Source organism: Rhagoletis zephyria, unplaced genomic scaffold, assembly GCF_001687245.7.
Source record: "Rhagoletis zephyria isolate East Lansing unplaced genomic scaffold, Rhagoletis_zephyria_1.1 Rzeph_scaffold_00727, whole genome shotgun sequence".
Taxonomy (NCBI): domain Eukaryota; kingdom Metazoa; phylum Arthropoda; class Insecta; order Diptera; family Tephritidae; genus Rhagoletis; species Rhagoletis zephyria.
In genome coordinates, this window is record NW_016157811.1 from 113,384 (window position 1) to 137,779 (window position 24,396).

The 24,396-nt window shown below is 38.4% G+C and overlaps 3 protein-coding genes across 4 annotated transcripts in view; 2 read left to right on the top strand and 1 right to left on the bottom strand.

Moving 5' to 3' along the window:
* Positions 1 to 4,967: 4,967 nt before the first annotated feature.
* Atac2 (Ada2a-containing complex component 2) lies at positions 4,968 to 8,109 on the top strand. Of its 2 annotated transcripts, none has more exons than XM_017613873.1 (10): positions 4,968 to 5,503; positions 5,577 to 5,728; positions 5,785 to 5,944; positions 6,015 to 6,413; positions 6,469 to 6,900; positions 6,964 to 7,207; positions 7,266 to 7,418; positions 7,477 to 7,612; positions 7,674 to 7,855; positions 7,964 to 8,087. In XM_017613873.1, the coding sequence occupies exons 1-10, from the start codon at positions 5,121 to 5,123 to the stop codon at positions 7,994 to 7,996; spliced, it is 2,274 nt and encodes a 757-aa protein (XP_017469362.1). In that variant the 5' UTR covers positions 4,968 to 5,120; the 3' UTR covers positions 7,997 to 8,087. The 2 variants fall into 2 exon arrangements, with proteins under 2 accessions (XP_017469362.1, XP_017469361.1); XM_017613872.1 differs by having other exon boundaries at positions 4,999 to 5,503; positions 7,912 to 8,109.
* A 20-nt stretch (positions 8,110 to 8,129) lies between these two features.
* LOC108361277 (probable ATP-dependent RNA helicase DDX23) lies at positions 8,130 to 10,920 on the bottom strand. Its single transcript, XM_017613870.1, has 2 exons — positions 9,040 to 10,920; positions 8,130 to 8,967 (listed from the first exon to the last, which is right to left on the bottom strand). The coding sequence occupies exons 1-2, from the start codon at positions 10,794 to 10,796 to the stop codon at positions 8,304 to 8,306; spliced, it is 2,421 nt and encodes an 806-aa protein (XP_017469359.1). The 5' UTR covers positions 10,797 to 10,920; the 3' UTR covers positions 8,130 to 8,303.
* A 3,901-nt stretch (positions 10,921 to 14,821) lies between these two features.
* Positions 14,822 to 24,396, top strand: part of chm (lysine acetyltransferase chameau) — a 37,320-nt gene continuing 27,745 nt past the window's right edge. Inside the window, exons 1-3 of the mRNA XM_017613869.1 lie at positions 14,822 to 14,966; positions 15,020 to 16,689; positions 16,761 to 17,133. Coding sequence (XP_017469358.1) covers positions 14,946 to 14,966; positions 15,020 to 16,689; positions 16,761 to 17,133 — 2,064 coding nt within the window. The 5' untranslated portion in view covers positions 14,822 to 14,945. The remainder of the gene's footprint in view (positions 14,967 to 15,019; positions 16,690 to 16,760; positions 17,134 to 24,396) is intronic.

Consider the following 24,396-nt stretch of genomic DNA (forward strand, 5'->3'; position numbering starts at 1 on the left):
AATGGATGTGTAGTAGATAAATTCAAAATATACTTGCAAAAAATATTATAGCTCCTTCAATAATATTTTTATGAAAAGTGATTGACGCTGGACGTACATAATTAAAATGACGCGATTGATTGCAAATAAACTGACTTTGTAGAAATATGTCGACTTTAAAAATTCACCTTTTTGTAGAGTATTTCCCAGATCGCATTTATAGGAAACGAGTTAAATTCATAAGCCAGCGATGTGGATTCTTTTCTTCAATAAAGTGCATTAAAACAGGTTAATTATGCTCAGATTTAGTAAACAAAGTAAATCCTTTTTATATAAAGCTGCTCCCCCAGTAACTAATAAAGAAGGCTACTTTCAAAAAGATTTAATTTTTCAAATTACGAAATAAAGCCTTATATAGATATCTTACTTTATATAGAACCATAAAAAAAAATTACACCTGACACTCAATAAACTGATAATTCCAATTTACATTCTGAACGCGTGCTTTTCTCGTATTTTCAGTAGAAGGCACATTAAATACACAGAAAACCTGAGCTCATAAGACCGATTTATTTAAGCAAATTTTTTTATACAATTTCCAAAAATCCCAATGTATACACTGAGGGAAAAAAATATTAAAATCAAATAGAAACGTAATTGATCCTACTATAAACGTCAACGAAAGTACTGTATATTGGTAAATATTCATTTCAATTACGCGCATATTAAAATGACCGCGTTCGTACTGAAAAAGCATCCGTGAAGTGAATAATCAAGACAAAAACAAAAGAAAAAAATTTATTTGCATGTTGCCTGCAGTGGAATTCGAACCCGACCATCTCCGGATATCAACAACTTGTGACAAGCATCTTTGCGCACTCAGCTACAACCAGACATATAAATTTGCTTTCAAATGTTGAATATCCATCAACACCACAGCACGCGATTTGTACTGATAAACATGTATGTAGTATGTATGTGTGTGTTGTCACCGCTCTCAGAGCGGCGCTCTGCATGCTTGGGGTGCGTATGTACACTTACATATACATACTCAGATGTGAACAGTCAAATACGTGCGTAATAAATTTTGTATGAAAATATTATTTTTAAATACGAACATTTTTAAACGATAATCAAATATAAAGTATTCATTTTTACTATGCATTATTTCCCTCAGTGTAGATTCCATCATCTAAATAATTAAAAAGGGGTTTACACGGCGAACTGCAATCATCAGAAGTTCTAGAAAAACTTTCGGAGACAAGAAGTGTATGTGCTATCTTCTGGCCACATTGGGCCCAGACTTTTTCACGCCACCAAAGGAGCAGGTGCACTGATTTCTACTTAGCCGAGTCGTAAAAGCGACAGAGGTCACCTGACTAAACCCTTAGCTTGTGCTTCTCCTTCTTTTTCTTATTATTATTATTATTATTGTTATAAAACCTACAGTCCGAGTCTACAGAGAACCCCATTTTATTCAAATTGTACCTTAACTTGCAGTGTCCTGTCTCATTTCCTTTGACCTCCTTCTTCCCAACTCCTAATTAGTTTTGCAGTGTATCCTTTAGATGAGCCGCAGAGTGGCTCGGGACCGTGCAAGCGCGGCGGTTCAAAAGAGTTTTACAACTGTCCATAAGTCTTGATGTCGTTCTAAATAACTCTTACAGCCAGAAATTTAAATGGAAAATGATTTTTTATTTTCTGTCAACTTCCATATAATATTTAAAAAAATTTAAATAAATTTTCACTTAAATTGTTTTCGTGAAATTGGCTCTTGATGCTGCCTGAGTTTCCGAAATAATCTGCCTTATCCTGAGTTTCGCCTGAAAAAAAAAATCACCCGAAAATTTATCATCCGCCCATAGTAAAACCGTGGAAACCAAGATTGAAAAGTGAACCGGTTCGGGGAAAATGAAAGTCATGATAAGGCTGAATATTTACTCCGGTCCCATTTGTCCTTCTACGAATATATACTCGAACACAGATTTCGATTGCGAAGACTTAAGCCTGGAACATGGTTAGGTATGAGCCAATTTTCAGACTTTTCTAGAATCTTGGCCTAAGGATCCGTCGGTATACCGTGGGACGCTTTGTTGCAGATGCGCTCTTAGTTTGTAGTATTCTGTGAGGATGCCCGCGGCGATCCCCAATTTCTTCTTAGGCATTTTCATAAACTCCACTACATGGTGACTGCCCTGTTTCTTCCATCTCAGCGAAAAAGGGCTGGTGGGAGCTGGGACCTAAACTTTCTCATCTTCCTGGCAATGGGACCTGTAACTATCCACATTAAAAACTTGGAATAAGCTAAACAAAGTAGTCAGCGATCCATTTAGGACCGTTTCCTCAGTGATTGATTAACATTGTCCTTAACAGGTGGTTGGCGAAACATTAAAGTGAATACGTTCCAAGAGGTAAGGTAACCTTTCAATCAAATGGGGTTTTCTGTAGAGACGGACTGTAGGTAGGTAGGTATATGCTATGTACCTGCTCCCGAAACATGAATCGTAGACTGATACACTTTGGAGAACGATTTTCTTCTCCATATACAATTTAGAATATGGTACCGTCCAAAGTGCTTAGATTTTTGAATAGCCTAAGGTTGGAGTGCTTACAATAGGTCTTCTTAGGTCGCATAAATCTGTACAGTAAAATGAATTGACATACGCAGTTAATTTGTTTTTATTTTACAAGCTGTGCCTTATAGGCGGCATACACGGTGCGTTTGACTCGTGAGTCATTTGTGTACGTGTTGACTCGCCTTCGACTACACACAGTTGAATCATTCCGAGTCATTCCAGGAGTCATGTCGGTGTAACTAACACATATTTATTTTCACAAATACATACAAACCGCCCCCGGGACATTTTTTTAATCTTTATTTATTTTATTTTATTTATTCAGTCAAATGGAATACAAATCTTTACTGACTAAAGCAAAGGAGCATAAATACTACCTAAAGTAATTTAGCAGGACACAACGTACTGTTACAATTAAGAGAGATGGATCATATTCCGAAAGCTCATTTAACTCAGAGAGAGTTCTTAAAAGAAGCGAGAATTTCACATAGTTGGATTTCGGAAATCCCAAATAAAATAATGAAACACGCAGCAAGTTATGAGACGGAACATTTAAAGATAACTTAACCAGAAGCGTAGAGCAATCGACGGTGCCTTCCACTATTTTAGCCACAAAAGAGGCAGCGAGGAAAGAACGCCTACTATTTAACGAATTTAAGCCAAGGAGTTGACAACGAGCATAGCATAAGCTTTGGAAATAACGTAATCAATATAAGTTGAGAAGGTTAGTTTTGAGTCAAAGTATACTCGTAAATGTTTAACCTCAACGACAGATCGACAATGAGATTCTTATTCGATTCCTATTTGTACTAGTTGGTATTTGCGCAAATATTTGTGCGATTTATTTTGTGCATTATTCAAAAGTGCAAAACTGCACAAACTGAAATTAAAAATTTATCAGCTTCTCTCACAGTGCAGTAGACACAACGGCTGCTTTTCTTTATTCATTCTGAACGTTTGGAATAAAATTGTTTGTTTACTTATTCCTTAGAACGTTCCTGATTATATGTTGACGTATATTTCAAACGCATTCTGTTTATTCCGGCTGTGAAATGGGATTATCCGGAATGTATAAAGAAACGCAGCCAACATTGAATGTGAACTTGTATGGGAGCATGGTGAGTATTTGCATGTGTTATCGGGGATGGGCATTCGAATACCCAATAACTTACATTATTAGTAATAATGATTAGATCTAAAATACGCTTATGTTTATTTACACTACCATTAGCGTGTAGTAGACCAATACTTAAGAAGCTATCAGCTGCGTATATCTCACCGTCTGTAATAGCGCTGACCGGGGTGAAAGACGAGGAGTTATTAAAGCTTTTCCAAGAGACGTTTCCCAAATTAAAGTCACCGAGCACACAGGGGTGATGATCGCCAATCCCAGAACTGAGATGCAAGACATTGTCAACATGAGCCTTATATAAGTCGTAGCTACTATTCGGCGAAATGTATTTCAAAGTTGTACTAGTGTCGGAGAAAATCTATGCTGAACTGCAATCGCTACTCCTCCACCTCTGGACAGCCTAGACCCGTTTTCATCACGGTCCTTTCGATAAACATTATAAAACTCAGGATCGAAGAATTTCGGGCCAAAGAAATTAGGTGTTAACCAGCTTTTAACGATGACAAAAATATCAAAAGCCAAATGGAAATATATCTTGATTTGACAAAGTGAAGCCACACTAGTACTATCAACTGGCTTACCATAAACAATTCTTCACAGGTATTTTTCGCTGAATCAGCCGAAAAGGGCGCACCGATACTTTTGAAGGCACAAAGCACCCTCTCAAAACCATGATTCAGGGATACCCAGTTTAAAATTTATATGTTTCAAAGACTTAGTACTAGCATCTTTTTAAAAAGCTTGACGTTGAACAAATTTATTAAAATCTCAAACAAATGTTTGGTAGGTTTTGGTAGGAAAAAAATTTGCCTGTGGCAACACTGATGTACTCTCAATTTTTCATTAAAAAAAATATCTAATATACTACAAATATTTATTTGTTTGATCGTGCACACTCTAATTGTATATAAATTGAGTGCAAATAACGTATAAATTTAATGTATTATATATGGTGAAATAGTGAGCATACAAGTTTGTTAAATTTACAAACTTTAACAACAAATTACCTAAAAACTATAAGGCTCCGCGCTTTGAAACTTTATACAGACAACTATTAGGTCCCCATCTATCCTATATATTCCATAATTCCGTACCAAACTAAAGCTCACCAATTTTAATTTTCATTGAAATTGGATATTTAAATCTTATAAAAAACGATAATACGAATGTGGCTAGCATTGTTAATTCGCTTTATCGATATTTAACTGTACTAAGATTGTTGCCTTTGCTTCACATTTTTCCCCAAACTAAATAATTGCGATTAAAGGCAGCACTGGCACATTTTATTTTTTCTTTTCAGTTCTTTTTTCGCATATGCTGTGCTTGCTTGCTTTACTTATTCTGTTGACTGTTCTTTTTTCTAAACAAAATAGCAATTAATTGAGATCCAGAAAAAATTTACACAAATAAAATATAAAATTTCTGGCTAAGCAATGCACTGTTCTTACTGCAAACAACCTGTAGCTGACGAGGATGACTACCTAGAGTGCGTGGAATGTGAATATCTAGTGCATGCAAAATGTCTGCGCACGTGTCGACCTGGAGATTTATTGGGTGATATATTTTTTGACTTCACCTGTGCCGATTGCATGAATTTGCAATATAATGCACCATCTACTTCATCGTCAGCGAAAGCTGCTGTGCCACGTGAGAATTTTGTACGCCAGCGTATGTCTTGGTTCATGATAGTTGCTTTAGCATTATACAATTTATCGGTAAAGTCTAAGGGACTGAGTCATCATGGCTTCTTCCATTGGCGTTCACACATTGTTAGTTTTATTAACAAAAACTGGGACTTTTTAATGGAGCCTGGAACGTAAGTATATCCAAAGCAATTTAAGCAGTTTTCGGCATACATATTTGTACTAATAAATGCTTTTTACACGCAGACGTCGGCGCAAAAACTGGTTCGGCTCCATTTCAGGAAATTTGTCGCACTACAGTCCGGATTTTTTCTTATCCGGTCAAGAAACAATTCAAAAGTTAGGTTGGTGGCGCTTGGCGCAGACAAATTTAACTCCAAAAATGATTCACAGAAAATGTAAGTTATGGAAATAATATAGAGAAAAGTCAATAACTTTACATTTAATGCTGCAGATGAAGAATTTAGTCAAAAGCGCGCCCAAATGCGCAGCGATAAACGGGGGCAAGAAGATGCTGATAACAGTGATGAAGAGCAGCACGAAAGCAAACGTAGGCGGCAAATTTATTCGGATGATGAGATACCACCCATAACTGATGGATGCAGCCGTACAATGTATTTTTCATTCTTAACAAAAACTTTAACTCGTAATTTATTGCCATAATCAATTGTCATTTATTCCCAGGCCGTATATGGGTCGCACGCCCAAAGTAGCTAAACAACTTGATATTGTGGATGATGATATCAAGAATTTCCATCAGCAACAACCGCTGAACACTGTACAATCAAGCTTAATGGACTTTTTGGCAGAGAATCTAGCAAACGATGATTTTTTTAGTACATTGCCAAATAGCGCAACGGAAACGTTGGTAGGTGGAGATGATAAAAATGGTTTTCTCCCCTTGCTTGAAACGCAAAATGATAATGTTGGACTTTTTGACACATCTGAAGCCAAATACAATCCAAACTCAGCTGTGTATGAATCTAATACCGTATACCCAGTAGCAGACAAATTGAAAAGCTTTTACGATTCAGAACAGCACGGTGATCAAAAAACATCATCTGTTCTAAGCATAGAACAATTGTAAGTTAATACTTAAACAAGCAAAGGCAATTAATATTATTAAAATCATTCATAGCCCTCAAGAAGATTCAATGCAAACGTCATCCGAGGATAGTAATGATGATGACGACGAGTATCAACCACGCATAATACAAGTCACCAATTTTCAGGAACTTAATCAATCACCAAAGAAAGACAAAGCCGGATCAATAGAAGAAACCCTTTTACATAAATTTGGACAAGAAATCAAGAAAGAAGTAAAATCTGATGCAGAGCAATCAGAAGCTGAAGATAAGCATAGTACAAAGAAAGATGAAAATTATGGTCACACCGCTGGAGCGACGCAGCCAGAGTCGGAAAACGAAGGCGAAGGGGTCGCTTCAATTTTGGGTGCCTGCAAGCCAAGTCTTTTTACGAAGGTTCCTCGCCGTAATTGGCCTTGGTTGGTGGAAGAATCTGATGAGGCAGAAGAAGAAGCCAAAATGAAACCCTTCGAGCAAAACGAAAGGTATACACATTGCTGAAAAACCACAGTTTTATCTACAGATTAAAAAAAAATTTCTCACTGCAGCTTAATTCCGATCAGTGAATACGAAGAGATTGAATTGTTGCACAAGCTACGTAAAATCTTTTCTATGGAGGAACAATGTAAAATTCAAATTCCGGCGTTCATACGACGGTTCTATAGAAAACTTTGCGTGCGTGAATGGAAACGTGAACATGGTAAACCGCTATTTAATTTAGATGACCATATAAATGGCAAATGTAATGTGTCGCACGATGCCAAATCGAAAATAATTGATCGGTACCAGCAGGTATGGCGTATAACTAACAATAATATTCTACAGAAAACTATATTTTCTTCGTTTGCAGCTAATTTCACTTTCTTCGGAAAGTAAACGCAAATCATTTTACGCCAGAATAGCTGGTTCATTTGACTATGAAATGTTTGAATCGCCTTATTCCCATCGAATATTACATCCTTTCATATATAGGGATAAAGAAATAGCACCTCCCTGGTTAAAGGTACCAGTTGTAAAAATTATACATAATTTTCTTCAATACTATTTATCTAATTTTGCAGCTGATGTGCGAGCTTCAGTTCAAAGTCAATGGAGAGTATCCCTTTCGTTCACCAATCGATTTTTGCTATGTACGCCCCAATCATATAGCCGCAGTAAATGCTTTACTTCAAACAAGTTTTTGGCCTGGGATTGATAGTAAGACTCCTCTGAAATACGAGTACCACATAACTTATTGCAACTGTTTATATTTTTAAAGTGTCCGAATGTCTTAGCTACCCAGATTACAGTGTGGTTGCACTCTATAAAAAGCTGGTAGTGGGTTGTGGATTCCTTGTGCCTGACGTAGGCTTCAACGAAGCATACATTTCGTTTATGGCCGTTCGACCTAATTGGCAACGTTGCGGTATAGGAACTTTTATGCTTTATCATCTTATACAGGTATGTACTATCGATTTTGCGTGTGTGATTGCATATTTTATTTTTAATGCTTACAGACATGCATGTCAAAGGATATAACGTTGCATGTGTCTGCTTCTAATCCCGCAGTGGTGCTGTACCAGAAATTCGGCTTCAAAATAGAAGAGGTTATTCTGGATTTCTACGAGAAATACTTACCCATAAATTCCAAGCAAAGTCGGACCGCATTTTTCTTAAGGCTTTTAAGATCATAATAGTAGCTAAGAACTCAGGACTAGAATTAAAAGGAAGAAACTAAAAATTGTTCCTTGTATTTTTTGTTGTTACCAAGGCGAAAGCCATGTATTAAAAATGTAATCCGAAGAGAAATATACTACTGTTATACAAACTTAAATTCACAAACGTAAACCAAATCCATGTAAAAATGTTGCCGTATTGAATTTTTTCCGGGTTTGGCTTTCCGCATAACTTAAGCAAAGATTTTCTCCTCCCGTCTTTTCTTTGTCACCACTGTGCCAGGTTTGTGTTGCGCATCTGGATGATTCATTAGCTCTGGTGGACATACAGATACCGGACTAGCCGTAACGCATTGTTTAAGATCATAGAATAAATGACTGTCATCTTTGGTGACAAATGAAATGGCTACACCATTCTTTCCAGCACGTCCCGTACGACCTATACGATGCGTGTAATCTTCGATCGTTTTTGCCATATCATAGTTGATGACAAGTGACACATCTTTGATATCAATACCACGTCCAGCGACGTCCGTTGCTACCAGCATATCCTTGGAACCGTTTTTAAGAGCTGCAAGAGCGTATTCACGTTGTTCTTGTCCTTTGCCACCATGAAGAGTACATGAATTGTAACCCAACTTCTCCAATCCTTTGGCAAGCACATCAGCTCCCTTCTTTTGATTGACGAAAATGATGACTGGCGGTTCAATACCTTTGGAAAGTATTTCCATCAATTTCTTACGCTTATCGTTTTCACCCATCATAAACACGATTTGCTCTGTGCGTTCGGTTGGTTTGCCTATAGATCCAATGTAGACAGTAGCTGGACGCCGCAAATATGATCTTGCTAATCGTTCCACCGCTGGAGGCATAGTAGCAGTAAACATCACAGTTTGTCTAAAATGGTTTAAAAATCCTTGAATGTATTATTTGCCCTACCTTTAAAAAATCACATTTCGAGTTACCTACCTGTACTTCTTTTTTGAGTAAAAGTTCTCCATTAGTTTGCTGGCATCTTCAGCTTCTTCCGAGTCAGGTTTCAAATTTGTTACTGGCATATATTCAAGAATCTTTTGAACATCCGGTTCAAAACCCATGTCAATCATACGATCTGCCTCATCCAATACAATATATGTACACTGACTCAGAACTAAATATCGGTTTTCCAAAACATCAATCAAACGACCAGGTGTTGCGATAACAATTTCGCAACCTAAGCGTAGACGAAACCCTTGCTCCTCACGAGACAGACCACCCACTACAACCACCGTGCGTATGCCCAGCGGTTGACCAAACTTGATAGTTTCCTCTTCGATTTGCTGTGCTAATTCACGTGTGGGTGCCATAATAATGGCGTAAGGTCCTGCATCGGCATCTTCCATGCGTTCTATTTTCGGGAGTGACTGAATCCAAGATAACAACGGTATAAGGAAAGCTAAAGTTTTACCAGAACCTGTTTCTGCTACACCAATAATGTCGCGATTTTGTAAGCCAATCGGTATTGCCTGCCTTTGAATAGGTGTTGGCTCTTTGTACCCAACTTTGTCAATAATTTCGATGATTTCCTTAGGGAACCCAGATTCGGCCCAATTACGTATGGGGTTAGGTATTTTACCACCTTTAATTGTAATGTTATAGTCCTCACGGAAAATACGCCAATCACGCTCGGTCATCTCCTCATGAGCCTTTTCAGACCAATGACGATCATCCCATTTTTGCTTATCTTCCTTACGTTTTACTTTTTTAAGTCGCACCTTTTCCTGTTCTTTTTCTGCTTCCGTTCGTCGTTTTTCCAACAGATCCCCATAGAATTTACTTTGTGTACGTTTTTGTTCTTTGATGTCAATGCCAGCGACATTACCACGACCGAAGAATTGTACATGATGACGCTCTTTGTACAAATTATTGTAATCAATGGATGTATCTTCTCCAGCATCCCAATCGAAAACAAATTTACGGTCATTTAATCGACGAACACGGCGTTTTTTCTTCACAATACCCAAGTACCGTTCACGTATCGCTTCCAGTTCTTTCTCCTTATCCTTATGAGTAAGATCTTCAGCGCGTTTACTATCTCTATCCTTATCTCGATCTCGATCTCTTTCACGATCTCGATCCCGGTCGCGATCTCGCCCTTTTTCACGATCCCGCCGATCATAATCGCGATCGCGATCTTTGCGATCCATCCTTTCATTTTTTAGTTGCGTCGGTGGAATTCCAAAACCGTTATTCAAGCCATCTCCGTCTGCAATGGCAGCAGCTGTAGCTGCGCTTTGGGCGCTACGCATTGCAGCTACTTCTTCTTGACGTCTTTTCAAGGCCTCTGCTGCCCGCTGTTCTTTAGTGAGAAAGACTGGTTTGCTACGTGCTTCCTCTTCTCTTTTCTTTTTCTCAAGGATTTCTTCTAAAGACAGAGGTTCCTTCTTAGATTTAGCCTTCTCAATGTCTTTCATTTTGACATCCTCAATATCGTCCTCGTCTTTGACGCCAGGTTTTTTTTCATCCCTTTCATCTTTTGGTTTCTCGTCCGTGCGTCGTTTTTCTATTGGATGATCTCGACCTCGAGATCTAGAGCGGCGTCGATTATGATCCTTCTCGCGGTCCCGTTCTCGGCCACGATCACGTTCACGTTCATGATCCCTGTCCCGTTCCCGGTCACGATCTCTCTCGCGGTCCCGGTCTCGACGATCCCTGGAATGTGATCGACGTCTTTTATCGTTGCCCATAAGGATTGCTTTTGTTTTAATTTTTAATTCCTTTTAGAAAATACAAAGCTAATAATGAAAACGTTTGCAGGGCTAAATAGATAAATTTGACATTTAATTGCAGCTTCTTATATCAAATCATGATTATTCGCAATAAGTTTCGTAGATTTTTGTTATTTCTGTACAAACACATTGAAAACCACGGGCTACGGACTACAGTTATCAAATAATTTAACACATTCCACCGTAACGTAAGATACGTAAGAGTTACGTTCTTTGGCCATAGTAAAATGCTAGCAAATGAGTAAAATGCGGCAAATATGATTTGTAGTGATAATTTTAGATACTGTTTATGAANCCACGCTGATTCGTTCTTGGACCTTCTCTATAAATATACGTTCTCTGGAATTTGTGCAACGATTTTTGGTTGCTGTGCCCAAACGCGTGAATCGATTCAAAAAACTTTTACACACACTTGTAGACAACAGTTCACGCTTTATTACAAAAATTTTATTTACTAAATCTGTGCACTAATTTAAAAATAGTGTCGGTTGGAAATATGGTATTTGTTGCAAATTTTCGTTATAAATTTGTATATACATTTTTATATACAAGATATTTTTATAAAACACCCAGTAACCAAAATAGACATCACTGGGGCGGCAGTGTGACTTTTCATAAAGCGGCGTCAAACCTCTTTCGTTTAGGGGGGATACTTGACGGACCAAAATTACCAAAATACCTATGTTCGCATCGCTGGATTGTTAAACCCACGCTCACGATGACCAAATTACAGTACAATTAAATTTATTGTTTTTTTTTTGGTTTTGGGTGGGTTGGCTGGTTTTCACCACCGCCAGGTTATTCCTCTAATTTTAATATACAGTGACGAGCAAAACTGTAACATGGAGTAACATTTTTTATTTCAGCCGTCGCTATCTTTCCAAGTTCCAACGACATTCATACTGTTGTTGTATATTTTTATTGGTACATCTTTGCTTCCTCTGTCATAACGATTTGAAGTCAATTCAACAACATTAACAAAACCAGCTGACGAAAATGTAAATTAAGGCAAATGTTAGTTTTGCTCTCATACATTTTTAATAACTTTTTGAGAATTTTCACGATAAAAAAAGAATTATTAACACAATGTTCAGTATGCTTTTGCTTTTTTTAGTTCCTGGTTGCAATTTGGCCTACCTAATGTGTATCTCTGTAAAAATTCTGGAGGTATAGCCTCCCATATATCCTTGGTTTGCTTTCACAGCTCATGTACTCCATTGGACGGACTTGGATACTTAGTAAGCTGTGCTTTTAGTTGATTTCGCAAATTCTCGATGAGATTCATGTCCTCGGATTTTAGAGGTCATTTCAAGTTAGCAAATTTTTGCTTTTGTTCCAGTCTTTGCGAACATGTGCAGTGTGTTTTGGATGATTTTTCAGCAGAAACTCTAATTTTTTCGACTACATCTTGCAAATTTTGTTGAAATATGAACAGATACTGTTCCTTACGCATAATGTGTACAAACGGATCAACCACATTGAAATACAACCCCAAACTATTATTGACCGACCACTGTGATTTACATGATGCGCTTAGGCTTAATTTGGGCCTTTGATCCAATACCATGCCCAGCCATCTGATTGAAAGCGATTAATTTAGTCTTGTCAGACCAAATAACCCTCAATTAAATCTTAAAAATGTGCTTTTTATTGCATTCTGTAAGGCCTAACATATCCCAATAGGCAACGGTTCTTTTTTCGTGCGATGCAGCAAAACGCTGCCACACTCGCACATGTATTTTGATCAAATTTGCTTTTTTATTCTTTTATGATCCATTGCGCTCAATTTGACAATTTTTCGCCTCACTGTCTACTGATTTGCGCTCAATTTTAATACCTTAAGCGCTTCTGTAGTAGTGGCTGCAGCGCTACTGCTACTAAGTTCACAAGATATCGGACTGTAATATATTTTGACAGACTTCCTTTGTCCTTATTAACACTTTAGGTTATATTTTTTCTCAGTCTTAACATTTCCATGTGTCAAACTCCACAATTTTTCGCCACTTTCCCTGCGGTCCCGCCTTTCTGCAGTAAATCTATTATTTACATTTATGTTTCCTGATTAACCATATTATTTATTGGTGATCACTTCTTGAATAAATTACAATACAGAAAAAAGTCATCTGGCTTCCAACTAAGCCAAAGATAACTATAAAATGCAAAACTGAGAGTGAGTGCAAAACTGTAACATTTGCCTTAACTTACATTTTTGTCTCCAGGTTTTTTTATTGTTATTGGATTGACTTCAAATCGTTATGAGAGTGGGAATAGGGGTGTACCAATAATAATATACAACAAAAGTATGAAAGTCGTTAGAACTTGGAAAGATAGCGGTGACTGAAATAAAAAGTGTTACATCATGTTACAGTTTTGCTCGTCACTGTATGTCTCTTTATATGTTATATTCCATTGATGTATCCAATCGTCGCTCCACTGATATACGATGGTAATACCGCTATGGGCCAGAACCACGTGCACAAGTTTCTGCTATGCTTATTTCAAATCTTTCTTTTTATTAAATCTTGATTATATCGTTTTTAAAATGTGTGATGTGTTTTCTTGGCTGGAACCTTAGCGTTCCACAAGTAACCAGGTTATTCTTTCAATTTAGTAATTAGCAATTATACGTCAAATTATATTTATTAAGTTTGTATTTGTATTTGTATGGCAGGGCACTAGGTACACGTATCGCCAGGTTATTCCTCAATTTAATAATTTAATCATTATTCGTCGTATTATATGTGCTTAATGCATATGCATAAAGTTGTAATTTCCAACAATTTTAGAAATTAATTTCTTTAAAATATGTATTTCTTGTTTCGCTTCATGAAACAGTTATAGTAATAAATTTTTCTTAGTTCAGTTAATTTGTTCATACGATAGTGCCGTTTCAGCGGTACGCTTTCACATTTCCATTTAATCGCAATTTTATTTCTTAATGTCCACGTGTATTAATTTAAAAAAGTTAGTTTTATTTAATAGTATTATATTCCCTTGATTCAAAATTTTAATTTATATTTAATGAAGCTTAATTTAAAGCTGTATGTTATTTTTAATGAAACGGCATCATTTTTGTATGTATTTTAATCTAATATTCGCTTTATAAAAACTCGACAGGTCAGCGCGACCATACTCGTCGAGGAGCCATTTTGAACTTTAAACTTATTGTTCAACAAACGTAAGTGACAACGGCGAAGCAATGTTTATATTGTATTATAGGCGCAATAATTGTGACAATAGGCATATGATGAATTTTGTCAATGGTGTGGGAATAGGGCGGTTAGACATTAAGTACCGCGGCGAAGTCTAAATTCGCCATTAACACCACCAAGGGGAAATTATACAAGGAGGTGTTGCTGGCGAATTTTCATTTTCGCCGCGATACTTCCTAATGTTAAAATGATGTGTTTTTGTTGTCACCAAGGCGAATTCATGTTACAACAATCACATTATTTTGACATTAAGAACCGCGGCGAAAATCAAAATTCGCCATCAACATCATCTTGTGTAAAATCGCTTGGGTGGTGTTAATGGCGAATTTAGATCTTCGCCGCGGTACTTAATCAGGCCAATTCTTAATATTCCCAGGGAGTTTGTTCTCCGGGAATTTGTTTCTCCAGAGAAAGAAATCCCCCAATAATTACCTCCCAGGAGTAGAATTTTCCCCGAAGGCTTTGGAGGAGGGAATTCGAACTTCGAAAAAGGTGTTTAACACTTTTTTGAGAGCTCAACTCCGCCATTTAATATAAAAAATCCTCAAGGAATTTTTATTCGTGATAGTAGGAAAGGGAAAAGAGAGAAAACTCCCGGGGAGTTTCTGTTCAGAATCGGCCTGAATGTCTAAGTGTTGTGTTTGTTGTAAAAAAGGCGAATTCATATTACAACAAACACTCCATTTTGACATTAAGAAGTACCGCGGCGAAAATCTAAATTCGCCATTAGCACCACCTTGTATAAATCCTATTGTGAATCATATTGTTCAAGAACAAGAGTACGTTTACAAATTTTTGCAGATTAATGAGTATATAAACAAACGTTTTGCTGACAAAAATTAGTTTTCGCTGGGAATCCATGTTCTTATCTGTATAGTGTGTACCTTTAAACAGAATGTCTACATTTCGAAAAAAGGTATTGCATAAAACAATAAACTAAATCAAAACTTATAATTTGATCTTATTTAGAGCACTAGCACTACCGGAACTAGTTCGAGTTCCACATCGGGCAGCTCGACAAGTGGAAGCACAAGTGGTTCAAATTCAGGTAGTAGTTCATCTGATACCGAATCAAGTAGCTCCGGTGACGAGAAGAGTTTGGCCGATGATGCTCCAAGCACAGTTGCCGCAACTAAAACGCAAGTAACAACTCGACGGAAAAGTTCCGAATTCAAAGGCGCAGCTAAAGCGGATGCAGAAAAACTTGCTATAAGTTCACAGTCAACTTCAAAGACAAGACTAAGCAATAGTAATACTGCATCTCTGCGGCAACCTCGTGCAGGTAATCATACAAGTGATGATGAACTTCCGGCTAGTAAGAAGCCGGCAAGGCCAGTTGCAACATCCAGTACAACTCAAAAACGGAAACTGTCCGCTTCGAGCACATCAGCTGCACAAAATCAGAGTAATCAGCGAATTATCGGTGGTAAAGCACCTCAAAACACCTCGAATAAACTAAATTCACACACAAATAAAGCTCCGGCTGGCAACTCAAAGGCACAAATTAGCTTAGTTCCTGAAAATGGACAAGATGGAAAGAAAAATGCATCTACTGCAATGCATGGGTCAGACGAATCAGATCGGGAGGTATTCCCTTCTAGTCGTAATAAATCTGAACGTAAAGGGCAAGTAAAATTATCCGCTCAAGCTAATTCGGCAGCCGCTTTAAATAGCTCGGATAATCGAATAAAGCAGGCAAGGCCCAAAACACAAACTAAGCGCACTATAGTTGGAAAAGCAAAGAACAAGAGCTCAGAAGAGGACGAAGAAGAAAGCGAATCGGAAAGTGGAAAAACTACCACCTCTACTGAGTCTGAAGCCACCGAGAGCAGTAATTCTTATGACACCCATCCAGTCAAATCAGTGAAAGGTAAACGTGCGCCTACCGCTGCTAAAATAGCCAATTCCGACTCAGACGATGGAGCGCCACGCAAACTCACACGTTCACTAAGCACCAGAAGGTCTAGGCAGCAACCAAAGTCTTCAGGCGGTGCCGGCTGCCCTTCTGAAAGCGAATCTGAAGTCGATTTAGACACTGAGAAACATTCATTGTCAAAAAGCCCAGCAAAGCGTTGTATTTCATCTACCGGCGGTAGTAAATGCAAAGTAAAGAAGGAAGCTGGTGTATTCGGTTCAACATCGTCCAAGCCACGTTCGTTATCACCGCCTCAACAAATGGAGAAAAAATGCCCAATTGAGGGATGTGATTCGTCAGGTCATTTATGCGGCAATTTGGATAGACATTTTCTACCCGAAGCTTGTCCTATTTACCACAATATGTCGGCATCTGAGTGCAAAGAACGTGTTCCCGAAAGAAAACTTAGGAATGAGCGACGTCTACGTAACAGTAATAGTAATTTAAATAATTCCGATGTGGCAAATCCAAAAGGACGCACAAATGAACAAAATGAATTTTTAGCTAAAATTCGCGAATCACGAGCAAGATTTCGCCCTATAGCGGCTACCATAAATACTGATAAAGTAAAACTTGAAAAAGATTGCACTGATGAGGATCGTGAACCTAACTTGATTGGACTTGTGCCTGATTATGATTTGCAATTGTTTCGGGATGCTCAAGCAATCGCCTCTGAAAAAGTCGAAGATGAGCTAAAAGATTTGCCTGTTGGAAAGGGGATAAAGTAAGTGTCCATACAAACAAAACAAACATTGATATGTACCATAAAAATAAAATACTTGCTATTTATAACAGGTATATAACAATGGGTAAATATAAGATGAAAGTTTGGTATCAATCGCCATACCCTGACGATGCGGCACGGCTACCTCAAATGTATATTTGTGAGTTCTGCCTACGGTATCAGAAATCAGAAACTGGCATTAAACGGCACGCCGAGAAATGTGTGTGGCGACATCCGCCAGGTGATGAGATATATCGAAAAGGCAAACTACAAGTATGGCAAGTGGATGGTAAACGACATAAGCAATACTGTCAACATTTGTGTCTTTTGGCTAAATTCTTTCTGGATCACAAAACACTTTACTACGATGTAGAACCATTCCTTTTTTATATAATGACATTAGCTGATGTGGACGGCTGTCATACAGTTGGATACTTTAGCAAGGTATGTACATGTAATGATATACAATAGATGTGTATATAAAAGTGAGCTTCATAGGTGTTTGCTAAAATTAAACACATTTCGAAATCTTCCTTCCGATGTCTAATACAGTTGATTTCATAAGTAGTCTACTGTTACATCAGCTCAAAAGACATCTGCCTCGGGAGACTCGGGCAATAATAGCTTAACTTTGCTCTAGCTATTGCAGCAGGTTAAACTCGTACATGAGCAGATGTGCTCCACGAGTGTCCGACATGCGGAGAGACACGCCACGACTCGAGACATCTCTTCGCATGTCCACTATAGCCTCTGTTCCTATTGAGCATGACGACATTGATTGAGGGACTAGGCGATCTGGGCTGGGTTGTTGAAAATATGTTACTACATACTACGCCGGGTCTATGTAACCGGAATGGTTCAAATTAATGTCGGGCCACCGACTCACTCTCAACTACTACAAAGATTTATTTCTGGCCAAAGACAGTCAAAACAACAGCATTATCCGTACCTTTTTTTTGGATTTTTACAACAACAATTATCAATAATATCCAATATTGAAATGGACACAAACTTACTTACGGATATACAGCCAGGCAAATGCTGGCAACTTGCCAATAGACGAACATTTCGCCTCGAGAACTAATGTTTCTTTAATATATCATTTTATTCCTGGCACCGTATGACCCATACTTTCAAGGACTGCCATTTCAGGAGATTCACCACAAGTATTTAGGAAACAATCTTTTTTAACTCCTTTTGTTTTGAGGGCGTATAAAATCCTATATTTGTTTTGCCAATTTCTTTGGTTTGTTTCACAACGCACCTTTAATTTTGTGGTTTTAACTTTTTCGCAAGGTTTCCAAAATCCATCTTTTCTTATCATAAGTAAACAAGCTTTTTTTTAACTCCTAACTTTTAGGGGAATTTATTGATTACAATTTTAGGACGCAAAGGCCCACTGTAAGTCTAGAACTAAATGTTTGACCATATTTAGTATACAAACTCATAGGAATCTATGTACGTGTATGTATATTTCATTTCATTTCATATGTTTGGGCACTGATATACATATGTACGTGCATGCGAGCTTGCACTTTGTTCTTGACCATACCCAAAAAAGTTAGTATCTGTAAGTGTAAATTGTGCACACAGTTTGCTCCCCAGTTCCTCGACCTGCCCCGACTCCCAATTCCGATGCTCACTGCAGCCTCGTATGTTGTACGCGCATGTCTGGGCCTTTTGAATATGTAAGTTGTGTAGCCCAACTGTAGAGATATAAGAGTGGTGGACGATGATGGTAGCCGGCGCGGCATAGACTCATTGATTTTTCTTCTGCAGTGGTGCAGTAGTAACCGGCAGTGCATAGAACAGCTCAAAAGGGACAGCAGCAGACTGGGTCTGTGTTACAAATTGCGCATGTCGTGGGCTTAGCTTTGTTGTGGTTATACATACATACATACATATGTACATATGATGTACCTTTGTTGACACTAACCACCCTTTAACAACCGCTTTACACACATCTAGCAGTGCCTATTTTGAACGAAAAAAAAAATCGGTAGTCAGTGCTATTGTTCTGTGGCCAGTTTCCTCGAAGATACCTAAAAAATTAAATTCACATGGCGCCTGAGGAGTTGAAAATGCAGGGAAAGAGGGTACCAGCAACATTTCGACGTCAAAAAATGCTCATCACGATATACTTCCCTTGCGAGAGAAAATAAAAAATTACATTACAGGAATAGACTCTAAATGCAGTGAAGCGACTTCATTTGCAATATCATCATCCGATTATAGATGCAGACATTCGTTGAATTCGTTTGAATTGCCTTTGTTATCCCTGGGTAGGTGGTGTACGAGTAGAGTAGGTCGGGATGCAATCTGGTGATGAATGTACGCATAAGGTGTCAATGTTGGTATTCATACATACAGACATACGCGCATGCAAGCAAAGCTAGAGAGGTTCGAAATGTTGCCGTTTTTGTTGTTGCTTTTGTGGTAGGTTCAAAAGCGTTCCTTCTATTGGCTGCCGATGCGTTGATGAAATCCGTTTGAGTCTGGAAGTTGTAGTATGTGCGTACATTAGTACGTAAATATGAATTTAGTAACTGCTAAAGTGGCAATCTTCATCCTACATACATATGTATATGTATATGTATATACTTATGACTTTCAAAACAATAGCCTGCCTGAATTGTTAGTAGATTCAATAATGTATGTACTTCTATCTATGCACAAGCCTAAGAGTACACACACAATTCTATGGGTATTCCCCTAGGAATGAGACTTTACTGTTACAACAAGTTCCCACTCAGCCAACGACCCACTCAAACCAAGTCCGGCTCGTTCCACGCCCTTGAGCTGTGCATCGCAGACGGTGAAAGGCAGACGGCACTCGTTTGCTATGCCAACAGTAACGTTAACAATAAAAACAATGAAAATAACAACAAGCGGCAGACAAATCGCAGACGAATGGGAAGAGAGCAGACAAGTGCTCGCGCCGTAGTCACCATCGGCAACAGAAGTCTCGGATTCGGTTTCTGCCGCTGTCGCTGCCGTCGGTGCTGTTATTGAAGCTGGCTTTGTGACTCGGCTACGGTGTATAGCCATAAGTGCATACATATGTATCTACGTATGCATTTTATTTGCGTCGTGGTTGCCGGCGCAGACGCAAACGTCGAAAGCTTTGAATTGTAGCCAATGAACGATGTGCGGCATGCAACCTGAGTGGGGATCGGTGGGTGTGCGCGCAAAGTTGCTCTCTGCAACTGGGTGCAACGTAATGAGGTCGTGAACCTTTTCGTGCTTATGAGGGAGTACCTAACAATGAAAAATCGAAGTACATATGTTTGTATATATGTATGTACGTTTTTCCCGGTGTGCAGTAAGGGGCTGTCCTGCTGGTCTGGACGGTTGGGCCAGCATCATAAAAGGATGCAGCAGTAAATATAGCAATTGCAGCTTACTCCATTTTGTTGGCGCTGCAAACGCGTCAATTTTTCTGTTGTTTTGGGACGCTTGTGATGTTTTTTTCTTTAGTTTCATTGTTGTTGGGAAATTTTTGTCTGGCTTCCGAAATTTTCGAGTGCAATGGCATGAATATCGAGCTGACACGGGTGCGAGATTTTATTCGCCCCACTTAAAGGATGCTGACATTGTCTGGGCCGGTAGTCTCTGAACCATCGTGGTGGTTGTATTTTAACGAAAGAGCGTACAAATGTCGAGTTGAGGACAGGGTACGCATACGCCCAGACATTACTCGAATGTAGTAAGTATATATTTATGTGTGTATGTACGTAGTCTTTGCCGAAATGACGACACCCTTCGTTGTGCTTACAACATACTAAAACGACTACAATTCGATATGTTGTGGTCAATGAACCCCGAAAATACAAAATTTCGTGTGACCATCGATGTTTTTTATGCAATTGAAATTTTAGAAACCAAGTATATCTAGTATATATCTAGTAACTGAAAGCCTATGTCGAAATTTCGATAAAATGGATTATAGACCGAGTATTATTTTAAATAAAAGAATTCGCTAAAGATTTAGGTATGTATACATATGTATAATGAAGTACATATGTATGTAGTATATCAAATGAGTCAAAGAGAGGCCTTATAAGTTAGCTTTTTTTTGTAAGTGCGCATAAGTTTAGTATACTTACATATTTGCATATACCTACATATATTTACAACTGATAAGTTTGCAGACGTCAGTTTTTGCAAGCACAGTAATTAAAATTTAGTTTTGCGTAGCTTTCAAATGTGCATAGTTCAAAATTAGCCTCATTTCTTATTATCATTTGCTAATAAATTTCCAGGGAAGTTTCTACTAGTCATCACATTTCTCGTAATTTTGTATAAAACATTTAATTGGTTAAGTCTATTCTGGCAGAACATTAATTTTAATTTGAGTAGGGGAAACATTTTGAAATAAATGTATGTATTTGGGAAACAAAGGTTCTGCTTCTCAATTGGGGATATACATATAAAACTGAGTGCAGACGCCATTGAATGCTATACATATGTAAATTTTGAATTCTCCCCATTTACAATAATCGCTTATATTCACCTTAGCTCTTCTAGGACAATTTGATTTATGAGAATTAGGTTCCAACGCCCCTGAGCATATTTTGAAGCAAACTTGAACTTGGAACTTAATTCTCATAAATAAAATTTTGTTATAAGACATGTACATATCGTCGTTTAAAGTACAAAACCGCGAGTTAATCCATGTTTTCTTTCAGCATTTAGTACCAAAATTGTCATCATGACCAATGTCATCTAGTAAAGCACAAAACAAACACCTCCGACGACGCATTACGAAGTTATTTCCAAGCGCCGAACTACTCCGAGCGTTTGCTCTACATCCCAGTACATAATTTCAGGAGTTAAAAGCCCTTCCGAAAGGCCTTCCTGAGATTCTCAGAGGCCTTCCAATCTACATTCCTTTCTCCTTTCTTTTTTGTATGAAGTGGCACAAATTGAAAGGCTTCCTCTTGCGCTGCCCATAGAAGGCCTTCCAGAAGAAGTTTATAGGTTATTTCCAGCCATTTTCTCGAATAAAGTGCGCACAAAAAGCAGCAGTATTTAGAGTATCCAAGTTGTAGTCCCAAGAATAGCGCAACTAATTTTAAATCGGAACACATAATCAACTCAAAATATTTACATTCAAACTTTTCTAATAAAAGTTTAATAAATTCATAAGTTTCTTTGGAGCTACATATGTATGTGCTAATGGTATCGAGGAGACTTGTTTTTGTTGAGTCTATGAACAATCTACAATCAGTGGGATCATGTGCTTGACCAAATATAGACATAAGTTTGTCAATATTGCTACGGCAAACAAAACCGGTATCATTAGAAAAACAATCGACGTAATTGCGATGGCGCTTACGGTATTTGCCAATTCCATTGCTTCAATCGGCGCGCAAGTATCTCCGAGTTTTCGTTCACCATCGAAAACGCTGCTGACTTAGATAGATAGTAAGTTGGGTATGGCACTGCGACCAATAGATCTATTGTACCTCTAGCTCATCACAACAAATCAACCCGACCCAGAGTGTCTATAAATTTCATAATAGACCCCGGGGACAGTGAGTGTATGTGCTCCTCTCTTGGCCAGACGTGCCCTATGCTCCTATACCTCCTGCGTGCAATGGCCTCACACTCCATAAGAAGGTGTAGAGGATTATCCTTGGCCGCATCGCAAAAGCGACACAGGTCGCTGGATCAGATACCTAGTTTATACAGGTGCCCTCTGAGCCTACAGTGTCCCGTCAGAAAACCTGTAATAATTCTTAGTTTCTTCTTTGAGAGATCCATGAGTAGCCTGTATCTTGCCTGATTGTAGCCTCCTAATATGATTTTTCCCTGACGTTGGCCCATAGTGCCACGCCAGTACAGTTCCCTCAGTTTGCAATTTTACCTTCTGAGCATTTCCTTTATGGTGTTGGTCGTGGAAGTGGCCATTCTGGCCAGTTGATCAGCTTCCTAATTTCCTGCAACTCCCATGTGCCCTGGTACCCACATTAGTTGGATATCATTAACCTCCGCCAGAGCATTAAGCCTCTCAACACACTCAAAAACCAAGGAGGACTTGATCTCGAATGATGAGAGGGCCATAAGTGCAGCCTGACTATCACTTAGTATCCTTTCATTCCTATAGTTCCTGCGAATGTTTATCGCAGCGCACATACTGATGGCATAGACCTCCGCTTGAAAGATGCTAGGGAAGACTCCCAGGGACACCGAAAGCTTCAGCCTGGAACCGTACACGCCTGCTCCAATCCCCGCAGGTGGTTTAGAGCCGTCAGTGTACCACTGTATTGTGCTCGCCTGTATGTGACTCTCCATAATAGAGGTACATTAGGTCGCGTTGTTATAAGTGTGGGTCCTGAAATTTCTATTGAAGACCACCTCTCTGTTAATATCGTCCCTGGGGAACAAAGCCAGAGGGAGCTGGGTACCTAGCTTGACCCTGTTCCTAGATGATAACACCTTGCCTTTGCCGAGGCCCTCTCGCAAAGTTAAGGAGGGTTCGCTTTGCAACCTGTTCAATTGAGAGATGCAGTGGCTCGAGTTCCAGCATTACCTCCAGCGCTGCCGTCGGGCATGTGCGCATTGCTTCCGTAATGCATACACATACCAGACGTTGAATCTTAGAGAGGGTCTGCCTCGCCGTTCCCATTGTAGTCCTGGACGCACAAAGAAGTTCTTCGCAAATATATATTTGCTACTGTATATGTATACTTCCGCCTCTCTTTTCCGGCAACACAGAAAGGAGAACTCTACTTAGTAAGGGTTATAATCCCTAAGCGCGGCCGAAGGACGCCAACGCAGAAACAAGTTCATTTTCTTATTTCACTTACATGCGTTATTTTTAATTAGATTTTTTAGAATTTTTTTTTTTGAGTATGCAGATTTATAGCCCTATCAATTTTATTATAAAAAAGTGCAAGTTTTAAGTAGCTAGGAATGATTTTTGACAATTTTTTTCACGCAGTCTCTTTCATACAAAATTTTTTTTTCGAAAATCTCTAAATGAAAAAAATGCCAAACACCTTCAACAAAAAAAATCTCAAAAATCAACGCGATTTTTGACTAACTCCGAACTTGCATTTTTTTTCACTAGAATTTAATGGGCTGCAAAATCAAAAAAAAAATTCTAAAAAATCTGATTAAAAAGTTGAAAATTTTGATGGAAATTTGCTGAATTTTCGCGAGTTTTTCACAAAGTTTGGGAATTATATTTTTATGTTTTTTGTTGTTGACTGAACCATATTTTTATACAAAATTGGCGGAAAAATATTAGAATAAGAAATGTTGCATATATTGTGAAAAATTTGCTGTGCCAATACTTTGTTCCGGCAGTGTATGTGTTTCAACATTGTTATTGAGGTTTATACCACGATTTGTTTTTATAAAAAATGGAAAAGGCAACAAAATCTAAGCGGTAGAAGTTATAGCTGCTATTTCGGAGATCACCATATTTCCTCATCAGACTCTATTCTTGACTTCAGCAGGTATCGAACGCGCGGATATTGGAAAATCGCTTCGCTAAATTTGGTGTATTTGAATTTTATCTTTTCTAAGTAAAACTTCTTAATCGAGTCCGGAGATGTTTGCGTTAAATATTTGAAGCCACGGTTGTTAATGCCATTAGATATGCATCGTTCGTTAGATTTTCAAAAATGAGATGTAAAATGTAAACCCAAGGCATATTAAACAGGTAGTATCAGCAGAACAGCTGTTTAGATTTTTTTT

What these genes read in the sequence shown, in the direction of transcription:
- Atac2 (XM_017613872.1), top strand. Translation starts at nt 5,121, where the DNA reads ATGCACTGTTCTTACTGCAAACAACCTGTAGCTGACGAGGATGACTAC. An exon ending in CCCTTCGAGCAAAACGAAAG is followed by an intron (nt 6,901 to 6,963) that starts GTATACACATTG and finishes TTCTCACTGCAG; the next exon opens with CTTAATTCCGATCAGTGAAT. An exon ending in TAGCACCTCCCTGGTTAAAG is followed by an intron (nt 7,419 to 7,476) that starts GTACCAGTTGTA and finishes CTAATTTTGCAG; the next exon opens with CTGATGTGCGAGCTTCAGTT.
- LOC108361277 (XM_017613870.1), bottom strand. Translation starts at nt 10,796, where the DNA reads ATGGGCAACGATAAAAGACGTCGATCACATTCCAGGGATCGTCGAGAC. An exon ending in TACTCAAAAAAGAAGTACAG is followed by an intron (nt 8,968 to 9,039) that starts GTAGGTAACTCG and finishes AAACCATTTTAG; the next exon opens with ACAAACTGTGATGTTTACTG.